The sequence below is a fragment of the Barbus barbus genome (assembly GCF_936440315.1).
Source record: "Barbus barbus genome assembly, chromosome: 17".
NCBI classification, from domain to species: domain Eukaryota; kingdom Metazoa; phylum Chordata; class Actinopteri; order Cypriniformes; family Cyprinidae; genus Barbus; species Barbus barbus.
The window spans coordinates 27687698-27702297 of record NC_136745.1 but is presented as its reverse complement, the minus strand read 5'-3'; the positions used below and the strand labels follow the sequence as shown (position 1 = coordinate 27702297).

Below are 14600 nucleotides of genomic sequence, written 5' to 3'. Positions count from 1 at the left end.
ACTGGACATTACATTTAAATAGTTCATAGTTATTCAGATTAGCTTCTCCGATCCATTTTTTTTTTATATATATGAATATGACTTTTTATATGACACTTTTATATGACTAAAGATTTTTTATTCTTATGTTTTCATCCAGGTGCTGCTTTGCATTCAGTATTCTGCCTAATTTTGTTAGAATGTTTCAATTTTGGATGTTGTACTAGTTCTAAAATTGTTTGACATTTGCATAATGCATTGTATAAGAATGAGTCATAATTTTATGATGGTTATAAAATCAGATGATGAGGGTTTTTGCATTTTAATGAACATAGATATATTAAGAATAGAAGTATAAAATGAACTGTTATATGAACAGCCACCAGTGATAAAAATAAATGTCTGAGGGAAAATGAATATCTCTTAAAAGAGCTTAAATTCACAGCGTTTTATCAGGACTGTTGACATGAGGAGGATAATGTGAGTGTGTGCACTGTTGAGGATATAGTTTTAATATGTTTCTCATCTATAGAAAGTACACTTTTACCGGCCAAGATGCAAAAAGCCAAATTTTACTATTATTTGTCTATTTTTCTTGATTCATGTAATAATTCAATTGTGTTCAAATTGTCCTACATATGTCATAATAAAAAAACCACAGCAGAACACACACAAACACATATGAAGAGGCAGAAGTGAAATGCTTTGCTTTTCTCTGTTAAAATGACATGACACATTTTCGTATCTCTCCTAATTTCAATTTCAATAGATAGCGCTTCCAGGTCCCTTATGAGACTCTCTCGGTCCCTCAGGTCTTAATGGATTAGTTTCTCCACCAGCCATATTATTGGCTTTCGTTACTCTTCCAATTTGTCTTTCAGTTCTTGCTCCAGTAAATTTATGGGGCTTGATGTGAAACAAAACATTTCTGACATGCAATTTATTAGCAGCCCTCAGTAACCTTTGCTGTTCAACAATTCAGCCTCTCAGAACGTTGTTTTTCAACAGCTTTTGAATGAATAAAATATGCAATTCACATGCAGTAGCAATATTTTATGCTTGGCCACTTTCCTGCACTATTTGTTTACATTCCCCCATATGCAAACGCTAAAAATGCACTTCGTGAACTGTATAGCGCCATCAGTGAACAACAAACACATTACCCCGACGGCTTTTTCATCATAGCCGGTGACTTCAACCACGCAAACTTAAAGACAGTTTTGCAAAAGTTCTACCAACATGTGAACTTTGCAACAAGGGGAAACAACACACTGGACTTTGTTTACACAACAGCAAAGAATGCTTACAAGGCTGTACCCCGCCCCCACCTCGGGTACTCGGACCACATCTCTGTTATGCTAATCCCAGCATATAGACCACTTCTCAAACTTGCCAAACCGGTTCAAAAACTCACAATTTGGCCAAATGATGCTACCTCAACACTACAGGACTGCTTTCAGTGCACAGACTGGAACATGTTTAAAGTGGCAGCCACCTACAACAACCACACAGACCTGCACGAGTGCACTGAAACTGGGACTGCTTACATCAAAAAAGTGCACTGATGATGTGACAGTCACCAAGACCATCACCACACGTGCAAACCAGAAGCCATGGATGACAGCAGAGGTTCGCTGCTAAAGACCAGAGATGAAGCATTCAGATCAGGAGATAAAGCAGCCCTCAAAACAGCAAGATCTGACCTGTCCTGTGGCATCAAAAATGCAAAACGGTCATATGTTCAAAAAATCAACAATCACTTCACAGACAGCAGAGACACACCGAGCCTGTGGCAAGCCATTCAGACCATCACTGACTACAAGCCCCCGCCACAGGCCTGTGATGATGACACATCCCTCCCCGATGCACTCGACCACTTTTATTCACGGTTTGAAATGCAGAATGACACACCTGCACAAAAACTGCCCACACCTCCCAACGACCGGGCACTCTGTCTTTCTCCAGCCGACGTAAGGAAGACCCTATCTAGGATTAACCACATACCTGGCCGTGCTCTGAGAGATTGTGCTGCACAGTTGACAGATGTGCTTACAGATATCTTCAACACCTCGCTGAGCCAGGCAATCATCCCCACATGTCTCAAATCCACAACAATCATACCGGTACCAAAGAAATCATGTCCTATCTAAAGGACTACCGTCCCATAGCACTGACTCCATTCATGATGAAGTGCTTTGCGAGGTTAGTCATGCACAACATCAAAACCAGCCTCCCCAACACACTCGACCCGCTCCAGTTTGCATACCGTCCAAACCGCTCTACGGACGATGCAATTTCCTCCACCCTCCACCTGGCTCTTACCCACCTAGAAAATAAAGACTCCTATGTTAGAATGTTGTTCATTGACTTCAGCTTGGCATTCAACACAATAATCCCACAACAGCTCATAAATAAACTAAACCTGCTAGGCCTTAACAATTGCCTTTGTAATTGGATCCTGGACTTTCTAACCGGAAGACCTCAGTCAGTCCGTGTCAGCCACAACACCTCGAGCACTACCACACTGAGCACAGGTGCCCCACAAGGCTGTGTGCTCAGCCCGCTGCTCTTCACACTGCTGACCCACGACTGCACTGCAAAGTTCAGCTCCAACCACATCATCAAGTTTGCTGATGACACAACAGTGGTAGGTCTCATCAGCAACAACGATGAAACGCACTACAGAGAGGAAGTGGCACAGCTGGCTGAATGGTGTGACACTAGCAATCTGTCCCTCAATGTGGGGAAGACAAAGGAGGTTGTGATGGACTTAAGGAGAAACTCCATTGACCATCCACCACTGACCATCGACAGCTCGACTGTGGAGAGAGTCAGCAGCACTAAATTCCTGGGGGTGCACATCACAGAGGATCTCACCTGGACCAACAACTCCATGTCACTCTCCAAAAAGGCACAACAACGCCTACACTTACTCCGCCGGCTGAAAAGTGCAAGTCTCCCTCCACCCATCCTCACCACATTCTACAGGGGCACCATTGAGAGTGTGCTGACCAGCTGCATCACTGTCTGGTATGGGAACTGCTGTGCTGCTGACCGCAAGACCCTCCAGCGGACAGTGAACACAGCTGCAAAGATCATCGGTGCCCCTCTCCCCTCCATCCTGGACATTTTCCTTACACGATGCTCCAGCAAAACCAACAGCATCCTGAAAGACTCCACCCATCCCTCCCACAGTCTCTTCCAGCTCCTACCATCAGGAAGACGGTACCGGAGCATCAGAGCCCACTCCGCCAGACTGCTCAACAGCTTTTTCCCCAGGCTATGAGAGCCCTGAACTCAAACCACCCCGCCCCCCTCTGAAACCCCATGCAAACCCCTACCTCCTGAAACATGGACCACCCCCCACCCCAAACCTTACCACACCAAAGAAAAAACTGTATGGAACTTTTTTGTGCAATTCGAAGTGTGCTACACACAGGTCAGTGGGCCTGTACAAACCACCTGTAGTAACACACTCTCCTCTATGTGCACTAGACACTTTACACACACTGCTGCGTGTACACAATCCCACAAAAGACTCAGCAATATATGTATGTTTACATGCTCATGCACTACAAATCATCCTGCTCTGTTCCTCAACCAGCTGCTTGACTCAAAATGTTTCTCTTTGCACATGTACAGTATTTATGTGAAGCATTCATATAGTTTGTATATAGGGTAAATATTTATATATAGTATACTTATAGTTAAATCTGTCAGTAGGTTAGTTGTGTATAGGTTTATAGTGTTTTTTACTTCATTGTTGTATGTCTGTATTTATGTAGCACTGTGGTCCTGCGAGGCACGGCATTTCGTTCCACTGTATGTCCCCACATGTAGCGGAATGACAATAAAGCTCAACTTGACTTGACTTGACTTGTGTTCAAATATTCAGATTGGACTACGGTTCTTACTGTAATCAGGCTGTTTCTTGTGTGCAGACTTTAACTAGTTAGTTGCCTCTTCAGGAGGCTGGATTTGGAACTGTTTGCCGCAGTTACTTAGGAAGGATATCCACTCTTAAAGCCTGACATAACAGTCTAATATATACATATATATATATATAAATGGAACACTTACATTTCCACAGCTGATCACTTTACAGTATATTTTTTAAATGTTTGTGTAAAAGAGAGAAACAACTCAGAAAATTGCTCAAAGAAAGTTTGAGAAGTAGGACAAGCATGTGAAGTAAGAAACACAAAACCTGTCATCATCAGATCCTTACAGTCTCATAGGAGCATGATATATATATATATAAACGTGAGTGGGTTTCGGTGAGTAAGTCCCACATCAGCATTTGCTCATGAAATTCAGTCATAACCTTGCCAGGAAATCAGTGGGAGCTTTACTAAGGCAAAGATATGAGACGTTTGTGAGACGTTATATATATGAAATGATATGCTCACCTTTTTTATTGCTAGACAGACTGTCTTGTTAGCACTTTATTTAAATTCACAAAAAAAAAACTTTTTATAAAGCATTTTTATTTGCCATTTAAAAAAATGGTACTTTAGGTCATTTAGGTTCATTAATTTAACAGATTTACAGTGATTTGGTTTGACAGATTACATTTCATGCAATAAGAAAATCATTCTCTACATTCTCCACACTCTTGACCTTAAAAAAACTTGCCTAATTACAGCACCAGCATACTCATAACATAAAATCTAGAGGACTTTTTTTGATGAAACAAAAATATCTGTGCCTCGGTGCAACACCCTTGTTTTTGTCCATTGCACTTTTTATAAACATGTTCATCTAGTTTCTGATCAGATAAAGCTGAAAGGTTGCTGAGGTTAATTTTGACAGAGTAGTTGTTTATTCCTATCCAGAGTTCATGAGAAATGATCAGAGATGCAGTAAACAGTAAATCATTCTACTAAAGTTACATTTCCATATGGTTTGTAATTTCTTTTTAAAGAAATAACATTCTAAAGTTGTTTTATAAACCAAAGCCCCAAACACACAGCAAAAGGATAACAATCTGTGTTATACTACATTATATGTACCAGTAATTTATATATGTTTAAGAAACTAGTTTAAACTGAAATGAACTATAATTCATTCAGGTCCCTGACAACAGAAACTAGCTCAGTTGAATAGCTTAGACCCCTGCTTTCATTATTCCATCCTGTACAGCCACAAAATTATGGCATAAACAAATATTCTCAGATTAATAAATGATATGATGTGAAAACATGCATGTCAAAAGCCCATATGAATGGCATATGTCATGTTTATGTACTGGTAGGTATTTTTAATATAACCTAATATATACAAAATTATTATTTTATTTTTTATGCTGAAACAAAAAGACCAGTCATATCCTGCAGATTGACAGTTCCCCAGCTGACAGTGTTGAAGAGTGATGTTGCAGTTCAAATCACATTAAATAAATGTATTTAATTAATTGAATGTTTGCAGTGATTCATCCAAAATCTTTCTCATTTATGCACATTCATTGAAAGGACAGTAAATAATGGCCATGTTTAATGGTCTCATGCATTCACAGCCAAAGAGTGAAAACAAATAGCTAATTTTCCCCTATTCCTGAAATAAATGAAAGCATGCAACTGTTTGGTCCAAACCAGCCAAAGGGTGTAGTGGAAATGTGAAACATGGCCCTTAACATGTAGACACTTTTTTAGCTTGGAGCATCATTACTCCTTTATATATTGATTAAATATATTAATACATCCCAATATAATTTAGCTGTTGTTAGTTAACTGACATCTCATTGTTGTTCATCAATGAAATCTCTTTGAGCTGTGCATTTATCATATTCATCACAAAATTGTCAGTTCACTTTTGTATTCATTAATTATGTTGGCCATAATTCACATTCAAATTTGCTGAAAATGTATTCACCCTCAGGCCCTCCAATTTCTAGATGAGTTTGTTTCTTCATCTGAACAGATTTGGAGAAATGTAGCTTTACATCACTTACTAACCAATGGATCCTCTGCAGTGAATGGGTGCCGTCAGAATGAGAGTCCAAACAGCTGATTAAAACATCACAATAATCCACAGCACTCCAGTCCATCAGTTAACATCTTGTGAAGTGAAAAGCTGTGTTTTTGAAGTAAGCAAAAAAAACCCCATCAAAGTCCGCTACCCAAAATATTGATTTCTCCAATGAAAAAGTCTGAATCAGGAGGGAAATATGCAACGATCAATCACCTTTATAAATATGTTGGTGGATTTTCATTTGAGAGGAAAAATACAAATAGTTTCTTACAAATATGCAGCGTATTGCTTCACAGGATAATAACTGATGGACTGGAGTGGTGTGGATTATTGTATTTTTTATCAGCTCTTTGGACTCTCATTCTGACGGCACCCATTCACTACAGAGGATCCGTTGGTGAGCAAGTGATGCAATGCTACATTTCTCCAAATCTTTTGCGATGGGCTCACGGTGAGCAAATTTCAATTTTTGGTTAAACTATTACAATAAACCGATATGTTCAATCAAACTCACATGCTCCAGATGTCATCATTAAAATAATTTCAGATCCATAAATGGTTTGTTTTCTACTACTGGACATCTCCAGATAGCATATTAAAAATCACAGAATCACCAACACAGTCAGCCCTTTTACCCAGTTTATTATGTAATCGAAAAATAACATAAAATGAAAATTCCAAATATGTCTGTGATACATATGAAATGATGGAAGTATCATTAAATACTTTTTGACACCTAAAGTGTTTTGATTCTGTGGGAAATCAACCAACTATTTTATACTGTGACCTAAAAAAGGTCTGCACTTAAACATGTATGAGTTTCTTAGTGCACTGTATAACATGAAAAAAACAAACTGAACAACTTTAGATGTGATGAACCATGATGAACTGAAGTTCAGGGTCTAGAATCAATTGTTTGCAGAGGACACGTGGTTTGATATTTAATATCTAAACACAACCAAAAGTGTCCAAATACTTTTTAGGGTGATTTTGTGTTTAAATGTCATGAAGTGATTAACCACTGCATTGTGGCGGCGCAATGCAAGAATGTCTTTTATGCCAAGAGGTATATTGGTAGTACACCTAATATAATATCACATTTTTTGACTGAGATCAAGTAGAGAGAGAATGATAAACGCCTAGAAATGGCCCTAGCTGAGTAGTAGAAATGGCAATTTTGAAATGATCTCTACATTCTGTCATCCAAACAGCCTGAATGATAGGCCTGATAATTCATCACATCCCATTAGACAGATGGGAACTAATCCCTGGATAAAGGGTGCAGCTTCTGTTGCAGGGACAGTGATACATAAACAGGTACAACCTGACGTTCGGATTTGGTATTTAATGCAAAGTTTATCTGCATGCATACATGAACATTAGGACTCCCATATACCCCGATTCCAGCGTCTTCACGACAGCGGACACAGCCTGCTTTAGACTGTACACACATCAACGGTACAACATGAATAACATTGTACAGCACAAACAGGTACAGACGCACATAAATACACACTTACATTGAAAACATACAGTAGACTGTACTACAGTAGCAATCTTGTTTCTCTCTCTCTCTCTCTCTACGGAAAGTATATACACTTTCTGACATGTACTATGTATTTTTACAGATGCATGACTATTTTTTTCATTAATTATTGCAGTCTAACAATATGGCTTTGACTAGTGAAAAACCTTTTAGCACTACAAAAATGAAAAAGTCAATCTCATTCTTTATAGTTTAATTTAAAAAACGTACTTGCTTACTGATAAAATTAAAGTTGAGAGTTGCATGTGTTATTCTAAAGTATGTCATTCTGTTCTTACTAAGATTTTTTTTTTTTTAAACAAACTTTACAATCTTAAAAGCATTTTAATCACAGAACAACCAGCCTAATGGGTACAGATACATTCCTGTAGGCATATCATTTGCTAACAGACTTTAAAAAGGGACACATTTTTAATCTGACTGATTGGAAAACATATACTGACTTTTTGCAATTAAAACTTATATATTTCCCATCATGCAATACAATACCCATTTGAGCATTACTATACAAAATATGTCTGCCTCTTTAGCCCAGGTTTCATAAACAGTTATGTAAACATTTTTCCCTTCCCAAAATATGTGTCCAACACATTTATCAAATGGCAGTGTTTACTAAATGCTTAACAACATAAGAACATTAAATAAAAAAGCCTTGAGTTATCATATTTGCAACCCCACATCAGATTTTGCCAGCAGTAAGCTGAATATTTTGGGCAGTATTTTTATAAATGACCATATTGATATATTGTGTTTCACAGCAGGAATGATTGTTGATGATCAGATGAATATTAATATAATGGTTCCTCAAAATATTGTCATAATATATTTGTGTGATAGATCATTTAACATGCTGTTTCTTGAACTGTCAGTCCGGTACTAAGATGTATAACTGCAGTTCATTCTCTCTTTGGTATTTTTTACTGTTGTGATCGAAGCTCATGCATTCTCAGTATTAATTTAGCATATATTTTCATTTAATTATTTTCAAAAACTATGTAAGCCGTTTTCCATAATTTCCATGTAATTGCGATGTTTTATCTTTACATAACTATTCAGCTAAGGCAGGTATCCTGATATTGCAGAACCATGTTCTGTTTTTCTTGCAATTGCAATTTTATATCTCATAATTCATAATTTTCCTCGCAATTCTAAGATGAAAAGTCAGAATTATAAGACATAAACTCACAATTGCAAGGAAAAAAGCAATTACTTTTTAAATGTTTTATTTTGTGCCAAAAAAAGAACATCAGAATTCTGGGAAAAAAAAGGAATTGTGAGAAATAAACTGTTTCTGTCGATTACATGTTGCAAATTCTGAGTTTACATCTCAGTTCTAAATTGTGAGAAACAAAGTCCAAACTGTGAGATATAAACATGCAATTGCAAGAAAAAGTCAGCATTGTGAGATAAAAAGATGCAATTCCAAACTGGCTTGCATATAAAACAATGCCTGCACTTTATGCAAGAATACTAAATTCATTACACATGTAGGCATATTTTTTGCTTTTTAATGTTACAATTACCTACTTTTTTTCTAAAAGAATATTACAAGTCAGGTCAGACTTTTACATAATATTCAGCAAAGGCAGGTGTTCTAATATTGCGGAACATCCCAAATATTTTTTTGAGCCATGTTTAGTTTTAAATAAAATTTTGCATTTTTATATTTTTAGTATGAGACCACTTAATTTCTGATTGTCATGCGTGAGTGATCTAACATGAGATCTGCATGCTTTAAAAATGATGAATGCACTGTGAAACACTGACTGACTGACTGCTTTTGAGATCTTGAATAACTCTTAATTGTAAACAGGATTCGGTCCAGTTTGTAAAATGATAATCAGAGACACTTACTGAGCTTTTCCTGATTTTTGCTGGCAAGGCTAATGTGAATATTACTTGTGGTCAATTCAAGTTCTATTTCAGACTAACAAAAATAGAGATAGAATCAAAATAAATAACAATACATCACATAAATGAGAACGGCCAGGCTGCAAACCATTTGAGCATTCAGGTGGTCTAATGTGGCACATCTAAGACAGTATATCAGCGTCTCCCATATTTACATATGGCAACATATCAAATTCACTGATGGCAAACGTGATTCATCAGATAGTACAATTTAACCTCATGCAACTACTGAAAGCATTACGGCTGCATTCTGCACTTCACTGACAATTCTCCTGTGAAAGAAGTGGCAGTTGTATTAAATGCTCTGACCCCACAGTGTTTTAAATAAATACATTTAAGTAAGCATCATATTCGCAGTGCCAGAGCTCAATATCAATGTGCTGTTATTGTGGGGCTGATCGTTGAGTACCTAAGGCAGCATCAGAGACCCTGGTGATCAGAGATCTATAGAAAGTGTAAACAATTTGAACCTGAATGGCAGTGAAAAGACCAAACGTTGTCGGGTTATGATTTGTGTATCTATCATAAGAAAGAAAGGCAGTGAAAAGCCTTTCACCTGTTTGGCAAAAATCCCCCCTCACCCATCTTTCTCGAGAAACAGCTTCGTGCCTGTTACTTTTTAAACATGTCCTGCAGAGGTCCAGGCAGGAATTTGAGAACGGTGTCTAGAATGCTCTCCTCGTCCTCGTCGTCATCCGCCCCGCAGCCTGCCGGGATGGCCTTTTTGGGTCGAGTCAGGGAGCCTTCGCACGCTTGTTCCATAGCTGCTTTCTCCTCTGCTTCCTTCTCTTCTTTCTTCTTTAGTCCATACTATATAAACATACATAAAATATAAAGTTGTAATTAAACATGAGAAGAAAAGGAGTAGTGGACTATTGGAAATGTAGTAATGATGCCATTTCTCATAGCTCTACTGTATTTTATTTTTGGATAAAAATAATAAAATACCAAGAACTACAAAGTTTCAAAAATATGCAAAAAATAAATAAATAAATAATATATATATATGTCAGTGCAATGCTATATGATATACTATATTATATAATATACTATATGATATATTATATAATATATAATAAACTATACTACTTGATCAAAAATGCAGTTAAATCAGTAATATTGTGAAATATTATTTCTATTGGATTTTATATTTTAAAATGTAATTTATTCCTGTGATCAAAGTTATATCTTCAGCATTATTACAGTGTCACATGATCCTCCAGAAATCATTCTAATATACGGATTTGCTGCTCATTTTCATCAATGTTGAACACCACATATTTTTTGTGGAAAAGCATGTAACATTTTTTTTCAGGATTTTTGAATGAATTGAAATGTCAAAAGAACAGCATCTATTTAAAATAGAAATCTTTTCTGTCACTTTACCAAAATTACCAAGCCAAACTTTTGACTGAGTACTCTACTATACTACACTATATACCACAATAAAATTAAGTTGATATATAATATTCTATATAATGCAACTAACAGAAACACAGATGATCAATTCCTGCTTTATTTTGATCAAATAGTTATATAATCTTTTATATCATATTTATGAACTTTCAAGACTGAAACTCTATACACAAAAGCTATTTTGTATTGTACATGATTTATTCAGGCCATAAAGGCCAAACATTAAAACATTAATCTTGCAGTAGGATTTAACTATTGCCCTTATATATCATATTAGGGATAGTTGTCGCAAAAATGAAAATTCTGTCATCATTTATTCACTCCTCATGTTTATAGGCGCTGCTATTATGTGCGCTTGAGCCCCCGGGGCAGCCAAAAACATGAGATATTCTCTATTAACTTTAACCAATCAAAAAATCCATTGAGATTTGGGAGCCTTTCTGATTCCAAGTTTCAAGTTTTCCCAAACTGGGGCTCGTGAGGTGATGAAAAGCTAATAATTAATCATAATCATAAAATGTCAAATTAAACTAATTGTGTGGCCATTCCGTTTTCTGTGTAAGTATAGTCATGTGACTAGTGGCTGGTGTGTGCTGGACCAAACTGGAAGACTTTCCAAATTTATAGAAGAGGTAGGATTTTAGAAAGAAAAATGTAAGAGAAAAACTTTATGACGAATCAATACATTATGAATAATTTACTGCCATTGCGTAAATAATATGTAATCATGCAATCTGTAAAAATGTAACTGTAATCTGATTATTAGCACTTATTATTACTGTAACATAACATAATTATAAGCACTAAATTTTTGGAATGTGATTACGTAATCCAGATTACATGTCATCTGTAACAAAGTCTCTTTAAGACCAATGAAATCGGACAACAACTGTGTCATAAATGTTGTTTCTTTTGCTCAAATAGCGTTATAAAAAGCTTATTTCTCAGGCTTGATCAGCCAGTGCGCATGCGCAGTCCTGAGCATGCGTCTCAGAGCGCTGACTGTTTCTATAGCAACCGGGACTTCAAACGGCAGCTGCAGTGACTTTACTGATTAATGATTGGTTCTTTCATTCAGAAGGCGGGGCTTCCTGCGATTGAGCGGCCATATTGAGCGTTGCATTTTTCCCCATTCAAAACAATACGAGTGACATGTCTTAGGTATTCTATAGTCTTTGTCTGTAACTAAACAGCACTAATGGGGGTTCATTCGTTCCTTTCCTAAATTCAGCTATTGACCTTTGTTCATTTCATACTTCCGTGATTCAGGGATTGTATGGATGAGACTTGTGCCGGGGCAGTTTTCAGTATCAGTAGCTCATACAGTATTTAGAGAGTTTGATGAAGTCGTATGCTTCATATTTATTGATTCATTAATTGTACTTCTCATGTGGAACACGAAAGAAGATATTTTGAAGAATGTTGGCAACCAAACCATTTCAGTTCCCATTGACTTCCATTGTATTTTTTGTCCACACAATGGGAACCGAAATGGTTTGGTTAACAAAATTTCTCAAAATATCTTCTGTTTTGTTTGGAATGATATGAGGGTGAATAAATAATGACATAATTTCATTTTTGGATGAACTATCTCTTTAAAGTCCCCTATGGCTCTCAGTTTTAGGTGTCCATATGTTCTCTTCGCGCTTCTCATGATCATTTGGGATCGTGCGTGATCCTGTAATGACTTCATACCTCTGGCTAACACTAACGCTACTCTCCTCTCTTAAGAAGGAGCTGTTCAGTTAGCAGTAATTAGCTGACATTAAGACCCCTGCAAATGTGACATTTCATTAAAGGATAATGGAGATTATTGATGTTATTCCCACACACACATAAATCATTAAGTCCTGTCATCAAGGTATAACGGCTTCGTCCTGCTTTAGTCTGAAATTGATTAGCAATTAGCAAATGCTGCCATGTTTACCAATTCATTCAAACGTCCTGTTCTAATCAGCGGTCACAAGGAGCTGAAGTGGACGGTAAATGTGGAAAGCATACCTTATCTCGAATGGCCTGTCTGACCTTTTCCCTCTCGGCCTCCATACGAGAATGCTTGGCCTTTCGCTCCTCTTCTTGTTGTCTGAGTGCCTCCTGCCTCTCTTCCTCCTTCTTCTGGGCATCAGGGTCCTTCTCCTCCTCTCCACCTAACATCTTCCCCATGTCTTTGGTGGCTCCTGTGCAGTAAAGAGCAAAGACATCATAAGCAGTTTTCAGTGGCTGATACTGAAAAATAAGTCACACTATAATTCAAAAGTTTGGGCTCAGTAAAATGTTCTTTTTTTTCTTTTACTTTCGGAAAGAAATTAATACATTTATTCAGCAAGGCTGCTTTAAATAGATTAAAAGTGACAGGAAAATAAATTTATAACGTAACAGAAGATTTCTATTTCTTTCTTCATATTTTCATTTGTAATTTTCTGCTCATGAAAGAATCCTGAAATGAGGAAAATCTTAAATTGTAAAATAAATCTGATAAATTAAAAACAAATAAAAATTTGGTCTGTTTCACAATAAAGCTTTTTACTTTTATACCTTTGGTAACATGAAAAATGGGTGGGTTCAAACTAAAGGTGCTATCTTCTAAGTTGTGTATCAGAAAATACCTGTAAATAAAAGCTGAAATGTTCATCTCATATTCATCTTTTGGTCTACAGCAAAAATAAAGGAATTGGCCTTACTGTTCCAATACTTTTGGAGGGCACTGCATATAAAATCCTAAAAATCTAAATCCTAAAAAAATCCACAAGATATTATTTTAAGATATGGAAGGAAGGAAGAAATAGAAATCTTCTGTAACATTATAAATGTCTTTTACTGTCATATTTAATTTTTATCTATTTTAAGCTGCCTTGCTAAATAAATGTAATAATTTATTTTAAAAACTGTGTGTGTGTGTACCTTTTTATGCTACCAAATGTCCCCACAAGGATAGTAAAACCTGCAATTTTTGACATTGTGACCTGCGGTCCCCACGAGGAAAAAAATGATCAAAAATAGTAAATGATGTTTATCTGAAAGTGCAACAATGCAAACAGGTTTTCTGTAAGTATAAAAGTAACAGAAGTCTATGGAAAGTCCCTACAATCCACAGAAACAAACATGTGTGTGTGTGTAATTTAAACAGTAAATTTAATTTAATAAAATAGAGAAAAATAATAATAATTTGCCCATTGGGAAAGAAAAATATAATTATAGATAATATATAATAATATATTTATGCTATTTATTACAATATTTAGATTCTCAAGTATATTTGTGTCGTTTATAACAAAAACACCAATTAAGAATATGTTTTGCAGCATTCTTAAGCAAGTTTCTTTTTTTTTTTTTTTTATTCATCAAAGAATCCAGAAAAAAAATTATCAAGGTTTACACAAAAATATTAAGCAGTTCAACTGTTTTCGACATTGAAAACTTTGCCATCACAGGAATAAATTACATTTTAAAATATATTAAAATAAACAAACTGTAATTTTTTGCAATTTGACTCTTTTTAATGGATTTTAGTGAAAATAAGAGACTTCTTTTAAAAGCCCCGAACATTTGAATGCTGATGTAATTCTAGATTTTAATCACAAATTCCAAAGAGAGACTGATCAAGTTTTGCACTTTGCGATCTCCTTTTATGATGATATACTGGAGACAAAATGATGAAGGCAAACAGAGACACCAGCATGATGCATGTGTCACTCATCTCTCTGCCATCTGTTTCATTGGTGCAGCTCTACCTATCACGCTGTGTATTCTACATCATGTTTTGGTTTCAGCAAACAAC

General features: G+C 36.2%; 1 protein-coding gene across 2 annotated transcripts in view; it reads right to left on the bottom strand.

Annotated features, from left to right (window-relative positions):
- Positions 1-6574: 6574 nt before the first annotated feature.
- The window catches only part of LOC306883387 (complexin-2-like), a 29739-nt gene continuing 21713 nt past the window's right edge, over positions 6575-14600 (bottom strand). For both annotated transcript variants that reach the window (XM_079438593.1, XM_079438594.1), the window contains exons 3-4: positions 12824-12999; positions 6575-10216 (exon numbers count right to left, since the gene is read on the bottom strand). In XM_079438593.1, coding sequence (XP_079294719.1) covers positions 10019-10216; positions 12824-12999 — 374 coding nt within the window. In that variant the 3' untranslated portion in view covers positions 6575-10018. The remainder of the gene's footprint in view (positions 10217-12823; positions 13000-14600) is intronic.